At 32.9% G+C, this 15,432-nt stretch overlaps 1 protein-coding gene across 2 annotated transcripts in view; it reads left to right on the forward strand.

Moving 5' to 3' along the window:
- Nucleotides 1–15,432, forward strand: part of LOC150107655 (vesicle-associated membrane protein 3-like) — a 112,599-nt gene that overhangs the window by 85,149 nt on the left and 12,018 nt on the right. For both annotated transcript variants that reach the window (XM_090391987.1, XM_090391986.1), the window contains exon 5: nucleotides 6,757–6,808. In XM_090391987.1, coding sequence (XP_090248113.1) covers nucleotides 6,757–6,808 — 52 coding nt within the window. The remainder of the gene's footprint in view (nucleotides 1–6,756; nucleotides 6,809–15,432) is intronic.

Genomic DNA, 15,432 nt, shown 5'->3' on the forward strand with positions numbered 1-15,432 from the left:
AAATGAAATATTCAGTTGTTTGCTAATGATGCAAAATTGTGTAGTGGAATAGTCAATAAAGATGTTAAAATTTTGCAGGGATGATTTAAATAGACTAGCAGTATGAACAAAGTACAGTGGATGTCAGTTTACTCTGGCAAAGTGTAAAGTTATGCATTTTGGTGTGACAGGATTACCAGCTGTATATCATATTGATAGAACTGTACTCCAAGAAATTGATGAAGCCAGGAATTTGGAGGTGTAGGTGGATAGAAGATTGATAGAGGGCATATTGCAAAAGTGTCTAAAACAGCTCATTGGATTTATGTTCGACACTTCTGATTATGTAACATCTCATCTCTGATCAAGTCTTGTACAAAGTACTATGTCATTCTTACCTTCAAAAAATGCACACAGGTTGTCAAATTAATAAATCCTTTAATATAGTAAATTTTACTTATTTTTTTAGCCTAATTGGTTTAAAAAGGGCTGTTCCATTACCAAAGTAGCTTTCCTTTTTCAAATTGATTCATTATCTTTGTGTGTTTGTGTGTGTGTGTTGAATCAGTATCCTGGAAAATACTTACATACTCGCACCATTATCCATCCACACTATGTCACCCTCAAAACACATGTGGATTAGGGCTATTTGTTTTAATAACAACTTTCCATAGTTATCTTTGCCATACCTTTTTTTTTAGCCAAGGGCTACAACTTTTATTAAATAAACAAGATACTGCATTCTTCTTTATCTTGCCCACACCTGACACAAAAGATCATAAAAACTGGTCCCATTCCTTATATCTGAAAAGATGGATAATGTTCATAAATATAATTTCCATTCCACTTTAAAACTATACATTCAACTAGCAATCGTCGCTTGTTCTCCAAAAGGCAAGCTTCATCCACTTATCCTGGAGTGTATAAAGTTGCATATGCCTGCACAATAGATGTGTTGTCATTTATGTTCAAGACAGATGCTATTTGCTATTATCTCATTTGGGGAATCAGGATAAGCAAACTACATTTTATGATTTTTTTTTATAGAATCAGCTTTGTCAACTCTCCACTGTTTAGAAAGTGCCACAATATGACATAGTTGCTATTCATTTCATTTGTTTTGTAACTACCTAGTTGAGTGCTTTGTTTTATAACAATTGTAATTTGTGCTTTGAAGATTCAGATTAGAAATCCAGCAAAATGTTATGTTCCATCAAGTCGCTTTCAACTCCAGGTGATTCTACGAACATACTCTCTCCATTCAGATCTGTCCCTGGCCATATCTTTCAGAATTTCCAGGTGCATTCCAGTTGCTTCTTTAACTCCATCCACCCATCTAATTCATGCTCTTCTTCTTCTTCTACTTCCCTCAACTTTAACACGCATCATCATCTTCTCCAGACTGTCATTTGCGCGCATAATATGTCCGAAGTATGACAGTTTTTGCTTGATGATCATAGCTTCGAGGGAGCAATCTGGCTTTATGTGTCTATCACTGATTTATTGGTTTGCTTTGCAGTCCATGGTATTAGTAAACATCTCCAAACCTAATTCAAGTGCATCTATCTTCCTTCTTTCACTCTTTTTCAGGGTCCAACTTTCATATCCATACATACCACAGAGAATACCATTGCTTTCACGATTCTGATTTTTGTTGCGCATCTAATATCTTTATCTTTAAAGATCTTGCTTAAATTTGTCATTGCTTTCTTTCCGAGTAATAATCTTCTTCTAACGTCTTCAGTACAATACCCATCTTTATCAATTCGTGATCTAGGAGCACAAAATTAACTACTTCCATTTTCTCCCCATCTACTTCAAAATCATTGTTCACATGTTGCCATAACTTTTGTCTTTTTTTGAGGTTAAGTTTAAGACCATATTTAGCACTTTCTTTAACTTTCATAATCTTCTTTTTGAGTATTTTGCAATTGAGCAGGTTCTTCATAATAAGTTCCTCCAAATCTTCTTTACATTCTGCTAGCATGGTATCATCTGCATACCTGAAATTATTAATATTTCTTCCACCAATTTTAATTCCAACTGAAGACTCCTCCAGCCCTGCCATTCTTAAAATGTATTTGCTGTACAAGTTAAACAGGTATGGAGATAAAATACATCATTGTCGTACCCCTTTACCTATTATGAAATATTGTGTTTCTCCAAAATCTGTTCGGACAGTAGCTTCTTGTTTATAATAAAGATTCCTCAGAAGGATAATGGAATGCTCTGGTACTCCCATTGTTCTTAATACATTCCACAGTTTCACATGATCTACAGGGTCAAAAGCCTTACTATAGTCAAGGAAACAAAGGCAGACATTCTTTTGATGTTTCTGTGCTCTTTCTATTATTCATCTCACATTGGCGATCTGATCTCTTGTTCCTCTGCCTTTTCGAAATCCTGCCTATTTATCTGGCATTTCTCTCTTCATAAATGATTCCAGTCTTTTCTGAATGATCTTAAGTAAGACTCTGCTTGCATGAGAAATCAGTGGTATAGTTGTGTAATTTTTGCCCTCTCTTGCATCGCCTTTCTTCAATAAAGGTATATAAACTGATTTTTTCCATTCCATAGGCCATGTAGTTGTGATCCAAATTTTCTGACATAGAGCTGTTAAAATTTTAACTGCCTCTTCTCCCAGGACTTTGAGCTGCTCAATAGTTATTCCATCCCCTCCTGGTGCTTTCTTACTGGATAGCTGTTGCAGTGCCCACCTTGCCACTCTCCAGTGGTACTGGCTCCTGTGTATAATCCTGCTCTTCAAATTTCTCAGTAATTTTGGAGTCCTTTCTGTAAAGAGCTTCTGTACACTCTTTCCATCTTTCTTTGATGTATGCAGTCTTCTGTAAGATATCCTTTGTTTACTTTTCAAAATTGGCACCTTGGCACTAAACTTCCATGTCAATTCCCTGATCTTTTTGAAAAAATCTCCTGTTTTGGTCTTCTATTTGTGGCATTCCTGGTTAAAGTATTTTTCCTTGTCTCTTCTGGCTTGTCATTGAAACTCTGCATTCAAATGCCACACTTCCTGCAAATTTCCTGTGGCCTTCATTTTCCTCCTTTCCTGAGCAGTTTTGATGGCATCTTCTAACATCCATTTAAACTTCTTTTTCTTACAAACTGTTGGAATAGTCTTTACTTCTGTTTTAATTATATCTTTAATCTCTTCCCATAATTCATCTGGTTCTCTTTCACACAAATTGAGTGTGTTGAATCCATTCTGTATACTAATATTCTATTCAGCTGGTATGTTTCCAAGATCATATCTGATCAACATTTCTGATGCTTTCAGTTTCCATAATTTTACATGTATCTTAGCCACTAATAATTCATGGTCTGTTCCACAGTCTGCACCTGGAAACGTGTTGACAGACTGAATTGCATTTCTCCATCGTCTTTGTACAGGTATATAGTGAATTTGATTTCTGTATTGTCTGTATCAGGTGATGTCCATGTGCACGATCTCTGTTTGTGCTGTTTAAAGCAGGTTAGCAACAAAGAATTCTTTGCACAAAACTCAACTAGTCTCTTCCCTGCAAAATATTGCTTATATCTTGAAGCACATCATGAATAATCTCAGGCACTTAAGCCTTTCATTACATCATTTACAGTTCCTACTTTAGACCTAATATACCACCCTGCAATTTCATCTATTTTTGTTTTTTGCCCCAACTTTTCTTACATTTTCTCCAAAGACTGCAACCAAGCTATTCAAGAATCATGTCAGTGGGTTTCTACTTTCTTATCCTTTTCCACACTCCATTGATGTGCTATGCATTTTGCAGTTGCTTTTTTATGAAGTTGATATTCAAATAAATTACCTATTTGATTATAAATTTCATTTATAATCATTCAAATGAGTATAAATGAAATTTAAATGATGAAATGAAATCAGTTCATTTAAATCAAGTGGAAATATCATTTCAGAAAGTTAAGTAAACTAAACCTAGAATTACAGTAAACAAAGATTTTGCAATTGGGATCTAAACAAATGTAGTCTGTAGATTTTGAGCTATTATTTACAGCTAATAGATAATTAGCAAGTCTAAACATAATTTGTCACTAAATTTAGAGAAAAGCTGTTCTGCTATGACTTGGAGGTTGTCAGTGATTTGTAGAAAAAAGCTCATAACAGATCTTGTTTAACTGCCATCTGTGTTTTCTATTAAAAGCAGACTAATATTGCACCCAAATTTAGAATCTGCCATTTAAGTTTAACAAGCTTAAAAGCTATTTTTGTTGTATAATAGTATAAAAACCTTCCATACCTTGAACATGTGCACACCATTGGAATATTTGTGCCAATTTATAATTGATTGCATTATTGCTGAGTCTGAGGATTTATAAAATATTGCTGATTTTTGTATGCTTATGCAATAGCAAGGATTAGTGATGGAACATTATGCCATGAAAATATTGCTTTCCTGAGAACAAAAACAAACCACAAGCTTTCATTGATCTCAAAACCATTTTTGCTACCATTGCATGTTAAACTGGTTCTAAAACTTGGAAGTATTGAACAAATACTTTTATTCCAGTACCTAATGACAAAAATTTCAGAAGCCATATTCAAGGAAGTACAGTGTTAAAAGATGAAGAGTTTAAAAAGTTCTCACTAAAATAGAACTTCAATCATTGAGTTGTTGCCAGAACTAGCCTACTTTATCACAAGATGGTTGCTAACAATATTACTGCATATACTTCTCTGCATTGAATGAGACAAAGGGAGCCATTCTAGTAGGGACATCATGGTAATGAAACAGTAATATGCAATATATTCTGACTTGGTTTCGTGTTTCTTGTTTTCTTTTTCTTCAATGGAACATTTGTAAATAGTGATGACCACAAACATCCCATTACTATTGGGGGAATCATGCTATTTCATAAGATGTAAAATGTACTGCTAAATTGAAGGCATGACCACAAACTCACTGCTTTCATTAACTCTTTGTGGAATCCCTGGAGGAAATGAAACTTCTGTTCCTCTAAGATCTTTCCTATAGCTATGTCACATTGACAATATGTCTATAATTTGGCTGCATAGCCAGGATATATTTGTAGATTTGGATGCATTTTTAATACAATTAAATAGTTTAAATCCCAGAATTCATGCCAGGGATTATAAACAACCATTGTTTACCATTTATAAATAATTTAGCTCTGCATTATAGTGTATACCTAACAGGACGCTGCTAATTTAATAAATTTGGCTGCAAGAAACTGCACAAGATTTGGGCGACTGTCAACATGCATTAAACACAACAAAATCGATCGCTGTTAATTGACCTACAATGCGGTCGGGATAGTTTGGACACTAGCTCGAATATGACTATAGAAGCACACTTTTTCATTGTGTGCTTTTGTAGTCATATTATGGTTGCTGTAACCTTGGAATCTTAGCAGTTGAAGTGAGTTACTGCTTTAACTTCTCAAATGGAGGCAGCAAAGTTCATCTTCCCAGGAACTGGTTTGTCATTTACAAAACAGGCAAACCAGCCAGAAAGACATGCAATTAATAAACATAATACACTGATTTTGCAGCCATACTTGCTTTGGCTGTAATGTAAAACAACTCAATTTCCTTTACCTGTTGTGTTGTGATAATCTATTAAACTTTCAAAGTTGTATTTACAAGATGGGCAGCAGTAATGAAGTACACTCTTTATCTTGACACCCTATTTTACACTTGAAATAATAAACGTATACAGCCTTCATGTAAATGATGTATAGCTGCTTAGCACTTGTAAACAAACCACAAAAAAAACATAATAATAAATAATTATCTGCACTTGCTTTACTGCCTCATATTTTAAACATAGTGTAAAGTATACAAGAGATTCAAAGACATCATTATACAAGTGAGAACTACAGTTGACTCAGTTTGTGTTAATATTCTTTGATGTTAGTTTCATGCATATTCAACCATTCTTTGATTTTCTAACGGCGACATATTTTAAACTCGCAATAACTACAAAAGTGCAATTTAAAATTTTCATATTAGTAATTAAATTACTTGTTGACTTAATATAATAATTCATTAGTGACAAACTCAAAGCAGTGCTACATTTGGGAAGTTGGTGCATTTTTTAAGATAATTTATGAATGATGAGAGACATCCAGATGTATATATGAAACATCTGTGGAGTGTAGTTGGAAAAAATGACAGGACATTGTGCACTTTGATTGGGAAATACACCTGAGTTTAATTCTGTTAGGAAAGGAATCTTTATATTCAGTTGAAATTGAGGTAGCTGACCTGATATGGTAGTAAGTTTTTTATCATCCCAAATACAGGCAAATTAGCCAGAGAACATGTGTAATTCACAGATCAGAAAATATTATCAGTGGCAGGAAATAGCATTGTGTAGATGGATTTAGTAATGGTGATTTTGGGTTGTGTGTAGTAGAGTGCCATTCTGTGATGAGTACTTGCAGGTGTGTCAAGTAATATGTTGTAAATATTTTATAAGTTTAACTTCCTTTAAAAAATGCTGGTTCTGTATTTCTGATATTACTGCTGTTAACTAACAAATTCTTTGAAAAAAAATTCTTTGTCAACTAGGAGTGGTAAGACTATTAAAAAGATATTTTAGTCATAGATGTGAATTTTTCTGGTTTCAGATGATTGCCATTATGGTTGGCATTGGTGTAGTTATTGTAGTAATAATAGGAGGTAAGTTCACTTTTCAATATGTGTTTACACACGCAGGCACGTATGCATGTATACATCATTGCTGATTTATCATAACATGCATGTTGTAATTTTTATTGCAGATGTGGGCAATCATTATAGGAGTGATTCTTGTAATTGTTATTGTCATTATTGGTAAGTTTTTTGTTTTGTTTTTGTTTCGTTTTGTTTATTTTTGTTTTGCTTTAGATAGCATGATATCTTAATTTCAGTTATTTTTATTTTCTGAGTTTTCTGTCATTATTTTTAAGTCATTATTCAGAGAATTCTGATAATGCAGTGTTATTTTCTGAATATAATTTGTTGCCTTTAAAATCAAAATAAAATGTTTAGTATTTTTAATTACTTTATTTTTTTTTTTTATTTTATGACAAAAGTGGTTAGATTTCATTGGGAAAGGTGGGGGGGGGAGACTGCCAAATGTACCTTGTATATGGTCTTAAGACAATATCTGGATAGCCATTTCTTCTCTTCCTGATTATTATATGTGATGACAGGTGACTTTTTATTTTGAATTATGAACAGATCATAGATTTCTTAGTTTGGGTTTTGCTGCTTATGGACTTGCTTTCGTTGACTGCAAAACCAATGAACAGTTTCACTATGTATCAAACTATATACCCTCTCAAAGTACAATTGCTTAACTTTGTTTTTTTGATTGGGCTCAGTCTCGCTTCCTCCATTTTTAACCAAAGATGAACTGATAGAACACATAGCATTGATAGGCATAATACGATAATGCTTTTTGGTCTTATGCTTTGCTGCCTCAGCAATACTTTAAAATATTAATCTCATTAGACCACTAATAGCAACTCTGCTATTAGTGGTCTAATGAGATCTAATATTTGCCTGCTGAGCTGTTCCTTGTGGTAAAGCATGAAAATTTTCAAATTTTTGTTTCATTTATATTATTTGTTTGCACTGTACAAGAAAAATTTTTTCTTAAATGCAAATCTGCTTGACACTTAAGAATTTGGGAAAATAAACTAGTAAAACTTAATCCTTTTTGTTTTTAAAAAAATAAATTCTACGAAATCTAATTTTGCATTTAGTTAACACATTCATATCAAAAATAAAACAAATATTTAAGAGCCGATTTTCATGTAATTTTGAATGACAACTACTTTTCTGCCAAACAAAAACCATTTCTATTGCAGTTCTAGATATAAATGATAGTTTCTAAATATGTAAGTAAAATACAGTCTGTTTAGTAGCATATTGCTAAACAAATTTGCTAGTTATATAAAATCTTGCATTTCAAGTGGCACCATACAAGAAAAGTTTTGCTAACATTGCTTTCAACAAACTTCGCACTGTAGAAGAAATTTTCTTGTCACTTTCATTATCTGGAAAAAGGAACTAGTAAAACTTAATTTTTTCTATTTTATTTGTGTTAATTTCTAAATTTGTAGACAATATTGCATTTTTTATTTGAGTATCATTGACATCTGACTTTTCACACATAACATATAGTTTATTTCTTTTCACTCTGTTATTTTACTTTAAAGTGTGTGTGTGTGTGTGTGTGTGTGTGTGTGTGTGTGTGTGTGTGTGTGTGTGTGTGTGTGTGTGTGTGTGTGTGTGTGTGTGTGTGTGTGTGTGTGTGAACTCTTAATTCTTTATTGCTATTTGCAAATCAGATACTATAAACTTTCTAAAAATCTTACACTCCACATTGATATACTTATGTGATTAGGGAAAATGTTTATTAATGATTGCCAAGATGGAAAATTGTGAATTCAAGAAGCACTATAGGAAAAGAAAATAACAGATTATTATTACTAAATTAGTATAAATCTCCTAAGACAATATAGAGAAAAATATAGAAAGGTTGAGGTATGAGATATCTTGAAGAATATAAAGATAAATGCTTATAGTAGTTTAAAAATATTTTAATAGGCTCTGCATTAAGAAATCGCCTACTGAGTAAAATATAATGTATTAAAAATTAATTTAGAAGAAATTATGGTACAAAGTGAATTTTGATATTTCCTGAGTTTTTCTACTAGTGGTAGAAAAAAAAAAACCTCAGGAACCTGAAATGTTTACAAAACAGTTGTGCTGATGATATTTGACCTAAATTGCTGCTATATATGGAGTTAGAAATTAAAAGCAAATTAAATCTTAGTCTGAAGGTTAAGTTGAATTATTGAAATGATATTCTAATTACACTTGCACTAATCTATAGAATGGGAAATAAAACTAAATGAAGAGAATTGGAAGAATTGCCTTAAGTGTTTTGGGCATATATTTGAGCATTATACTTTTTTTTTTAATGACTCTTACTTAGAAAAGGTTATTAGTCTTTCAATCATTGGCCTAAGGAAGGTTGAGGCTACCATGAACAATAACTTTCCATTCCAGTCTTTTGGCAGCCAAGTTATTTAAACTTCTGTAAGAGTTCAGACCACTCAGACCATATCACTATAACTGTTTTTCTCTGATTCTTGTTTTATTGAATATTGTAGTGTAATTCTTCTCTGATCTCCTTATTAGTTCTTATTTCAGTCCATGATATCGTATTTTTCTCAAACACTTATTTTCAAAGCCTGTTAATCTTAGTTCTTCCTTCTGTTTGATAACCCAAGTCTGCACCATAAAGAGCTGTGGAGAGTACCATTGAATTATATACTTAAGTTCTTTGGAGAAATGTGTATTTTTTTTCCATAAATTTGTAAGTTTGGTCTGTGATTAATGTGACTAAGTAATTGAAATTTTTAACCTGTTCTAGTTTGTTTCCTTACACTTCTAAGTTAAGCTCTTCTACAATTCTGTCTGTTGCTATTATTTTTGTTTTACTAAAAATTTATCTGTAATGCAAAGTCTTTATTGTTTTTATGTAGCTTCTCAAGCATGTACTTTAAGTTTTCTTTATCTGTAAATAATACTATGTATCCTCATTTTTTATTATGTAAATTTGTCCATTCACAGTTATTTCTAAATTTTCTGGAATCTTCCAGTCACATGTTAAACAAATATGGTGAAAGCGGACATCTCTGCATGACACCTCTTTACTGGTATTTCAGAAGTTTTGACCACTGCAGATTTTATTGTTGCCATAGTAATTTTATAGTATGGGGAGGATGATACTATATATTTTTTCCCCTTTTATTTTTTGTTCTAAAATTTCAAGCAATTTATTTCTACCTATTGAGTCAAATGCTTGTTTAAAGTATAACACAACATTAAAGATTAAACATTATAGATTGTTATCAGTTGTAAATCTCCCCCCTCCAAAATCCCATTTGCTCAATTCTTTTGTATAATTCTGACAAATAATTTGTGTGTGTGACTTAACACCCCAACCGGCCATGACATCTGTAGACATCCAGCTAAATATGGATATGATTCTGTAACACCCCTTTGAATTACATGGATAAGAAGTGCAATTTGGTCTCACTATTTCATCCATCTTGGCTGGTAGGGAGGTTAATAAGATTATTTGTCTGTAATTTGTACATTCCTATATACTGCTTTTTTTATGTATAGGAATTATTCTTCCTGATTCCAGTCATTAGAAATTTCTCCAGAATTTAAGATGGTTGAGTAACTGCACTAAATAATACTTTGCTGTTTCTCATCCATGCTTCTAAAACCGTCAGTATTTCATCTCTACCCAGAGCTTTATCTGTTTTCATCTGTCTGAAAACACTATTTCCAACTTTAATATTTTTGGGTCTCACTTTTACCAAATTATTTTCAGTGTTAAATTTTGCAAAAATTTCTTTAAAGTAATCCATCCAGTTTCAGAAAATTTAACTTAACCAGTCCTTATCTTTCATTTTTAGTATAAGTTTGTGTGTTTTTGAAAGTTCTTTTGTGTTTATATACTGATTTTGTATTATGATGGTTAGCTGCAGTCTGGCATATCTGCTTTTTGATTTTATCCAGTTTGATGTCTCTTTTCTACAGTTAGATGTAATTCTTTTTTTTTTTTTTTTTTTTTAATTTTTTTTTTTTAAAATTCCTTGTGATTTTCTAGCAATTCAAGTTTGTTCTGAATAGAAAGTCAAGAGTTTATCTTTTTTTTTTTTTTTTTTTTTTCATGCCACAATTCTGTTATTTCAGTAGTAAACCAATTATTATTAGGTCTCTTTTTTTCTGTAATGTTTGTTCTATTGCATTTAGTATTGCATTTTTTATGACTCTTCATAAAAAATCACAGACATAGCCAAAGCAGTACAAGGAGCACACGGAAACATCTAAGACTCTTCAAAGGACAAGACAACAACATTGCATTTTTGAATTATTTATTTTGTTTTGCAGAACTTCTGTGTTTTCTAGAGTTTAGGCTCCCATTTTATAATTGTTTCATGAAACATATATTGTATGTCGGAGTCTTTTAATTATAAAGTTTTTACATTTTGAAATATTTACCATTTTTTGTTGACTAAGAGGTCTATTGTGTATTAATAACTATGAAAAAATAATGTTAGTCACCATTCCTCTTGTCTTGAAAAAGTCGAGGAATTTATTGCCTCTTTCATCAATCCCAAATTCTCCCATTGCTCTTACCATGTCCTCGGAATACTTGCCTGTTTTTGCATTGAGGTGTCCCATTACTAACGTCTTTTCTGTTTGCAAATTTGAGAGAAATTCCTTATATTCATCACCTCCATGAGAGTGATCTGGTACATAGACTGGTATTACCTTAAATGTTTTGCTTTTAATCTTGAAGATACTGGGGTAATTTCTGTTAATGAATTTAATAGAGTTTTTTTTTTTTTTTTTTACTGATTACTGCATTTATATAAGTATACTCTTTGTATGCTTCATTTTTTCTTCCTGAGTAAACTGGCCACACTGCATAATATTTTCTTTCTAAAATATTATTCAGTGTAGCCAGTGCAAAAACTTTCATGACATCATATTTCAGCATGTCAGACTGAGTGTTGCCAAACTCCAGTTTATTTTTTTATTGCTTTCACACATGAGTCCACAAACTTCAAAACCTACAGAAAATCAAATGTGTGCAAGCAGGGATCAAGAGAAGATATATGTTGATGTTCTTTTTTGAAACAACGCAGGCTGTAGGATTTTCTGTAGAACTGAGATAGATGTCATGAAAGAAAGTATCAGTTTTGATCAGTAATTCATCTGTAAAAACAATGAAAGTGTTCTCTGTGTTATTGTACCTGGTCCAACCATAATAGCATTACAACTAAAAAGTACATAAACCTTTAGTCTATCAGCACATGCAGACCACATATGTAAACGTGCATATAGAAGCACTCAATGTTTGAAATGTCTCCTTTTTTTTCTTCTTCATGCATGCCCAAAATCTGAGGCCACATATCAATGGTGACACATACAACATCCAGTGGAAATGCTGCCTTCACCCACTCCAAAATTCACCTTCAGGCTGGTAATGCTGGGGTGTTATTTATTGCAGGCTTCTCTCTCTCTCAAGCTCCAACCATAATTTAAAGTCTGCTGGATTCAGTCAGGAATTTCAGGCGGCTAATCAGATGATGTGCTACTGTTTTGCGATCCTTGCCTTGTGTGCAGAAATGCACTTGGATACCCCCTTGTGTGCAGAAATATACTTGGATACCCGATACATCCTCTCCCACCAAGCCATCACTAACATGGGGTGATTACTTCTCTGAACCCTGGGTCTATGGCATGTGCTGTGCGACCATCTGGGGCACATACCTGATCATTTTGGCAGTTAAACGACTCTTCAATAGTGAAAATCTTTTCATCTGTGAAGAGGAAATCTCTCTCTGTTTGCATACTGTCAGAGAATTGTCTTCTGATTTTATCACCTTCTGCTGCTTGAGTTGTGATGTTAGGAAGTGTCCAGTAGAATGACGAGGTTCTCACCCCAGGTCATCAGTTAGTATACAGATGTATACTAACTGATACATTACTTTCTGAGTTCTCCCAGGATTACAGCAGAGGCGTGTCTTCACGGCCCTCACATACTTGGTCACAAGCATCCTACTGATCCCGAGTGTTTTTAGCATGTTGAAAATAACAAGTGGCTGCATTCCATCCTTATGAAGTGTTATTATAGCTAAACAACACTCTCTCTACTGATAAACACACACAAATATTGGTGTGTGTTTATCAGTAGAGAAAATCTGTTAGTGGCACACACAGTGCCACTAACAGAACCAGGTGTGTGCAAGTTGTAACAGTATATGGCAAGACTGTGTGGGTTGCAAAAATTGGGACATAATTGATTTCAGTTCTGATGAACAGCACTCATGGAAATATCCATACAAGAGAGACAGAGGTTGTGTGTGGGGGTGGGGGGGGTATCAACTTCATTGCACTCTTCAGAACAGCTAAAATTTCTTAGAGAAGTGATAGGCTCAACACCTAAAATGTGAGAGTACTAAGTATTCCAAGGTTGGGCAGATTTAGGATTTGTCAGTGTTAGTGTCTGGATAGGCAAAAAAGTAACATCTATCTTGAACCCATGTTCTGAATGAATGTCTGCATGAGATTTTCATGCAGACATTTATAATTTGAATTAGATTTAGTTTCTGAAGGAAATAAAAAAAAATTCAGTGATTGTGGAAAACACTAATTTTGATTATATTGACTTATTTCATTATTTGTAATACAGGAAAACCTTAATGTGATTAATTAATCCATTACTTAATGTGTGCTAAGCGAAATCACATTAAGCGAATACAATAAACAATAGGAATAATTATAATTCATCCATCAGTTTCCATAAATTTGGAAAAAAATTACAGTATAAGCTATATATTAGAGCAGGGGTCTCCAAACTACAGCCTGCAGGTCAGGTGCGGCCCGCGATATGATTTTATCTGGCCCACCAATTGGACTAATTTTTCAATAAGAATCTGCAAAAAAAAAAACAGAGGGTGTTAATAGATTTCAAATTCATTAATTAAAATTGTGTTCAAAATATATTCCTGAATAGCAAAAAGTAACTGTAATCCAAGTTACGGTCTTTCTGACTCCAAAAGGTTGGTTAAAATGGACTAACGAAGATAAAAAAAATTTGAATTTTACAAAATTTTACAAGCAAATTTCTCTCTATTTTTGAGACAACGTATCTTAGCGAACAAACTTTTTCCCAAATGAAATATATCAAGTCAAAATACAGGACAAATTTATCTGATGAACATTTGAAATCGCTATTTGTAATTAGCACTTCAAAATTTGAACCTGAGTTTAATAAGATTTTAAAAACATGGTTACATCATTCACATTAATGGTTTTATTATCATTTGTGATAAAAATATGAGAATTTGCTGGTAGTGTTCGTTATCATTAATATACAATAATTTAATCTCGCATACTCTGTAATCAGTTTTTATCTGCTTTCAATAAAACTCATATATCTAGTTCTAGAGTTTTTTTTTTTTACTACATCCTGCTGAACAGTGCTGAAGTACCCAATGTGGCCCTTACGGCAAAAAGTTTGGAGACCACTGTATTAGAGGATAAAATCATCAAAGTTAATAAAAATTTGCTTAAATTTTTATTTAATATCTAAATATTTCATTGAGCTACTTTTTTACGAAAAAATTAAGTAAACATGTTTGAATCGTGCTAGACTTTTTCATCTTGTCATGCAATTTGCGATAGCTGGCAATAGCTTTATTAAGAATTCGGCAGTTCGAAGCTTCGTTCCATATCAGGAACAGCATCAAACAAAATTTCATTAGCATGCATACTCAATGTGATTGAAAACTAGCTCAAGTTCTTTTGCAGTTAGCTTCTTAGTCGTAAAATTCTCTTGTTTGCACTCCTTATCTTCTTCATATGCATTCTTTCCTTCTAGTGGGGATCATTCTTGCTTAACTGTTCTGAATGGGAATCGAGCAAGTTTCTCACATCTTCATTATCCAGTTCATTAAATCCAAGTTCTTTTCCAATTGTGCTGATTTCTTCAATAATGCTAGATCTCAGATTTTGCGCATGATAAACTAACATAGGTTGAGTTTAAAGTCTCCTTCTGCATTGCCTTCTAATAAAAGTGTAAGCAATCTTTAGATACTTTATATTCTGGTTGAGATGCTTCAGTTTTAGCTAGGAAAGTTTTTGTTTCACCTTCAAAAGAGACCATTTTTGTCTATGTTGAATATTTGCCAATCGTTATAATCACCCTCCTGAGTTATGCTTTGCAATTCTTCAGGAAACTTGGCCACAGAATCTTTATCAGCACTAGCAGATTCCCCAGTTATTCATACATTATAAGAATAATGTAAACTAAACTTGCAGTAAAGCTATCACATTCATCTTAAAATTTGGTCTCTTTCAATGGCGTAAAATGTTGAGATCTTTTGCCTGAATATTCCCTGTAGTATTCTTTTTTGGTTATAATCCTCAATCCAGAGTGATAGAAGATGCTCCATCTCGATCACTAAATGGCTTCTATTTCAGGTGATCTGCATGCTTAAAGAAGCAGTAGCAACTTTTCCTTGTTCTTTTGTATTCTTTGTTCTTATTTAATATAGTCCAAACTTTAGACTTGCTTTATCCCAGGTCTTGCACAGTCATTGTATTACTAGCACTACTTTCATGTCTCTTAATGACTTCCATCTTTTCTGCTTGCTGCAGATTGGCAACAAAAAATTTCATGATGCAAAATTTTGCGCAACGTATAAAAATTGTGTTAACTGATTAATCACTCACTTAAAGTGGGGAAATAGTATCATTTCACTCAATCGCGCTAACTGATTATTGCTCATCGAATTCACATTAAGCGAGGTTATTATGTATTATATGTTTTATTGATTTAGATATTTTCCAGGTAATGGTTCGTTGTCATT

This window comes from Typopeltis vanoorti, chromosome 4 (genome assembly GCF_054136105.1).
Source record: "Typopeltis vanoorti isolate ZY-2024b chromosome 4, IOZ_Tvanoo_1.0, whole genome shotgun sequence".
Taxonomy (NCBI): Eukaryota; Metazoa; Arthropoda; class Arachnida; order Uropygi; family Thelyphonidae; genus Typopeltis; species Typopeltis vanoorti.